Source organism: Branchiostoma belcheri, unplaced genomic scaffold (genome assembly GCF_001625305.1).
Source record: "Branchiostoma belcheri isolate BF01 breed outbred unplaced genomic scaffold, Haploidv18h27 scaffold40, whole genome shotgun sequence".
Taxonomy (NCBI): domain Eukaryota; kingdom Metazoa; phylum Chordata; class Leptocardii; order Amphioxiformes; family Branchiostomatidae; genus Branchiostoma; species Branchiostoma belcheri.
Window position 1 is genome coordinate 2,271,986 of NW_017804021.1, and position 4,533 is coordinate 2,276,518.

The following is a 4,533-nucleotide window of genomic DNA, read 5'->3' on the forward strand; positions in this document are numbered from 1 at the left end:
CACTACTTCCCTGCCCTATTGGCGTCCAGCACCTCCTGCTGCGCCAAAGAAAAAGAATGAGGACTAGGGCATTATGGGATAGGGGTAACCTTTGAACTTTGACTCTTGGCGTAGTATATGCAAATTAAGGAAAACTGCACATTAATCAGGTATTTGGCCAGTGATAGCACTCGTGGACCTGTAAGGGACAACCACAATTACCCGGCAGGTAAGTGTACCTTTGGGCAATTATTAATTTTTTCCAGAATCAAGGGAAAATCAATGGGCGCGCTGATGTCATCCATTAAATAAATATTAAATAATTAAGAAAACAGAATTAAAAAATAAAAATTACTTGCTGTGGACTAAGGGGTTAAAAAGAATTATTCTTATGTGTGTGCAGCAGTGTACATCTGAAAATCAGTGGAGTGTTTTGAATTTTTGGGCCTGGTTGACCAGTAATGTACTGATCCAATTGGGATGTTGACTTTTTCTAAAGCTGCTAACACAGCTGAACTGTCATTCTAATATTAATGTATCTCCTCTCTGTTCAGTTATAATGTCCAACAAAGCCAGGAGGATGCTGGTTCTTCTGCTGATCATCCTGAAGGAAGCTGGCCCGACCGCAGCCTGCAGCAGCAGCTGTTCATGGTCTGACTGTTACAGCAGTTGTACACAGTGTGTCTGCAGGAGCAGAGGCCTCAGCGGTGTTCCTCAGGACCTGCCTACAGACATCACTGTGCTTAACTTGCGTTACAATGTCATCACAACCTTAAATCAGTCTGATTTCTCAAGGTACAGGAGCTTGTCAAGATTACATCTTGATTACAATCGGATCTCCATGATCCATAACAAAACATTCCACAACTTAACCAGCCTGACTGAACTGTTCCTTTTTTACAATCGTTTAACCACTCTGCCAGCTGACATATTTGAGGGACTTGGTAATCTGCAGAGATTGAATCTTCACAATAACCAGTTAACAAGTCTGCCAGCTGACATATTTGAGGGACTTGGAAATCTGCGGTTCTTGTATCTTGACAATAACCAGTTAACAAGTCTGCCAGCTGACATATTTGAGGGACTTGGAAATCTGCGGTTCTTGTATCTTTACAATAACCAGTTAATAAGTCTGCCAGCTGGCATATTTGTGGGACTTGGTAACTTAGAGAAGCTTCACCTTTACAGTAATAACATCCACAGTATCGAGGCAGGCACCTTCAATGACACAACAAAGCTAAATTATCTAGAACTTGGGTACAACAGCATCAGCACCATCACAGCTGACACATTTGGGAACCTACTTCAGCTTCAAACACTGAGACTTTCTGGTAATAACATCAGCAATTTCCCTGTAGAGGCCTTATCAAATTTACAGATTTCAGCACTGTCAGAGCTTACATTTAGCTTAGATAATAACCAATTAGAGACACTACCCCTCATGGCATATGACATACTGGCTTCCATTTCTGAGGTAGTCATTTACTTCAACCCCTGGCAGTGTGACTGTAGGATGGTTCCCTTTAGGCAGAGGATGAACGGGTCTTACCGATTTGAAAGCCAGATCACATGTGCCGGACCTGCTAACCTTAGATGGCAACTCTTGCGGGATGTAAATCCTGAGTACTTGATCTGTGAGGAGAAAACACCAGTCTACTCCACTTCTAGCACTGAAAGCAATATAGGCCCTGCTGATGGTGGCATTGTCCTGTCTGTGCCCTTCCTTGCTACCTTGGGGGCTGTTCTTGGACTCCTCCTTATCTACACTATTGCCTTTGCAGTAGGGTGCATGTATAAGAGGAGGCAAAGGGATCCTACTCCCCAGCAAGGCTTTAGCAACACAAACCCCACAGGCACATCCAGCGGTCATGACCAGATAATGTTGCAGGCAGTTGGCACAAAGTGCAGGAATAATCAGTCAGTCTGAAACATCCCATCCTGATACAGAAGAAAGTCAGCTTATCTATAACCTCCCAACAGATGAGGACCCTGACACAGCAGAGTATGACACCATAGATGAAGTCAATCAGTCAGAAAGTCCACACAGAGGTGCAGGCAACACGCAGAGTCTTGACAGCTTTGGTTACTTGGTTTTGCCCCCTTCGCTTCCCCCTAGAAATCAGACTGCTGCCCAGATTGAACCAGATGCAGCTGCTCGAGCAATGGTTAGTCCATCACAAACATCACAGCCAGGCTCAGGGCAAATTCAGCATCTCGGCAGCTTTAACGATGGTTATGAGGTTCCATCTCCCTCCCTGTACCCTGGAGAAGGTCCACAGTCCCACAAATATGAGAACAGCCACGTGCCAACAGCTGCTAAAGATGCTGCAGCTGGTCCGCAGGATGTGTTGTATGGCTATGAAAATGATGAAGAGTCAGTTAATAACCAATCACAGACAGCGGCTGCCCCTGGTGCTGACAGCCCTCACCAGATTCAATCAGCAGATGCAGCTGGTGCAATCGGTGGTCGTGACACACGGACAGATGAAGATGATGATGTCCTTAGTCCATCACAAACATCACAGCCAGGCTCAGGGCAAATTCAGCATCTCGGCAGCTTTAATGACGGTTATGAGGAACCATCTCGCTTACTGTACACAGCCCTGATGCCTCCTGGTTTACGACACAATTAGACATTACTTGATAACTGATTGAACAATCGATGTATGAAACAAACAGCAGTTGCTTTGAGGAATCACTCTTTAAAAACAATGTTTGGCCCTGAGTAGGAGTCCTGTGGCCTGGGTGCCATTCTGTTTGTATACCGGGGCTCCCATCCTCTCTCCCTAGAAATATAATAATAATAATAATAATAAGTTAAACCAAGTTCTGGCCAGAAAAGCAAACCAGTTCACAGCTTTGATAAGGAGGACTTCTGGGTGGATAAAGTGTGGACAAATTGTGGATGTAAAGGTTTAAGTGCTTGTGTGCAAAGATATACAACAAAATGTAATACTAGTATGCTCAAACTGAATACAATCACCACACGACATATAGACATATAGACAATACATGTGTAGCTCAATTGGTAGAGTGCCCACTTTGTAACCATGAGGTCGTGAGTTCAAACCCCGGCCGGGTCATACCAAAGACTTTAAAAATGGTACACACTACTTTCTCTGCTTAGCACTCAGCACATATGAGAAAGAGTGTGGGAAGGTCAAACACACAGCACTACCAGCGGACCAGCCCCCTGCTATAGTGCCTTGCACAACTGTGTGTGGCCCAAGGGCTATAGAAATGGAGATGGGCACCACCCTATGCTCTGCAATAGAGTGGAATGGGACCTTTTCTTTATATAGACATTGATAGTAGAGACAGAAAAAGTTTTTAAAAGGGCCACAAAAAGATAACATGGGGTCAAGGAAATGTGTTACTTAATTTTAAAGGCAGACTTATAATTAGGACCCAGAAGTTACCCACACTACATGTAGTACTATAATGAGAGAGGATTGTGTGAAGACGAATACGATAAATACAATATATACCGTAATCTATTATATCAATATTCTATTCTATGTTAAATATTATAATCATTAATATGGTAGAAACAACATCATTGCAGCAAAAGCAGACACTAGGACTAGGAGATATCAACTTTTAGTCTACTCTATAAAACTGAACGTTTTTACTTATCTTTTTAATATGGCTGCTTACAGGTTTTCGTGTATACTTAACCATAATTTGTATGGTACAAATAAACCAGTCTCTCTCTCCCTTATATTGATAATATTCTATTCTATTCTATGTTAAATATTATAATCATTAATATGGTAGAAACAACATCATTGCAGCAAAAGCAGACACTAGGACTTGGAGACATGGCTTGGTGTACTCTATAAAACTGAACATTTTTTGTTAAAAATGGATATTTTTATTGTGAATCAAATATATTTCTTATATGTATATAAACAATTATAAAGCAAAAATGTTAGAAACTGCAGTGACTGTCAAGTGGAATTAATCAGAAATATTCTGTAAGTTTTATAGCTTTTACACCACATGTTACGGTGACAGGACTAGTTTATTTAATTACTGTGTATATGGTTTAATGCAATGTAGATTCAACTGTTAAAAGATATACTGTGCTGAAAGTAAAATCTAGTTACAATGTGAAATAGTAGGAACACTTTTACATAAAATTGCTTTTTAATTAGTGAGTTAAATTGCATAATATATACTTACCATATATACTAACATAGAACATACCATACAACATAAGTTACATATAATTGTATGAAAAACTAGTTACTAGAAGTAGTTAAGTTGTAGTAGAGAGAGAGAAGACACTGGAAGATGGTAGAACTGACAGTAGGCAGGGACTTTAAATGTACCTTAGATTAGGAAGGGAATAAAATGGAGGTGTTCAACTCCAGTCTTTGTCTGTGGTGTTCATGTCTTGGGTAGAGAGATTTTCATAGGCTGTATCCTCACACTGAGAGAGAGAGAGGAGGGAGGAGAGAGAGAGAGAGAGAGGAGGAGAGAGAGAGAGAGAGGAGGAGAGAGAGAGAGAGAGAGAGAGAGGAGAGGAGAGAGAGAGGAGGAGGAGAGAGA

At 41.3% G+C, this 4,533-nt stretch overlaps 2 protein-coding genes across 2 annotated transcripts in view; both read left to right on the forward strand.

Moving 5' to 3' along the window:
- Window positions 1-4,346, forward strand: part of LOC109477556 (leucine-rich repeat-containing protein 15-like) — a 6,409-nt gene extending 2,063 nt beyond the window's left edge. Inside the window, exon 2 of the mRNA XM_019778878.1 lies at window positions 2,220-4,346. The gene's annotated coding sequence lies outside the window, so the exon portion shown is untranslated. The remainder of the gene's footprint in view (window positions 1-2,219) is intronic.
- LOC109477567 (leucine-rich repeat-containing protein 15-like) lies at window positions 315-2,222 on the forward strand. The gene has a single exon (XM_019778889.1). It carries the CDS (start codon window positions 539-541, stop codon window positions 1,904-1,906), a length of 1,368 nt encoding a protein of 455 aa, XP_019634448.1. The 5' UTR covers window positions 315-538; the 3' UTR covers window positions 1,907-2,222.
- Window positions 4,347-4,533: the final 187 nt, after the last annotated feature.

Coding starts and splice junctions, on each gene's coding strand:
- LOC109477567 (XM_019778889.1), top strand. CDS start 539: ATGTCCAACAAAGCCAGGAGGATGCTGGTTCTTCTGCTGATCATCCTG.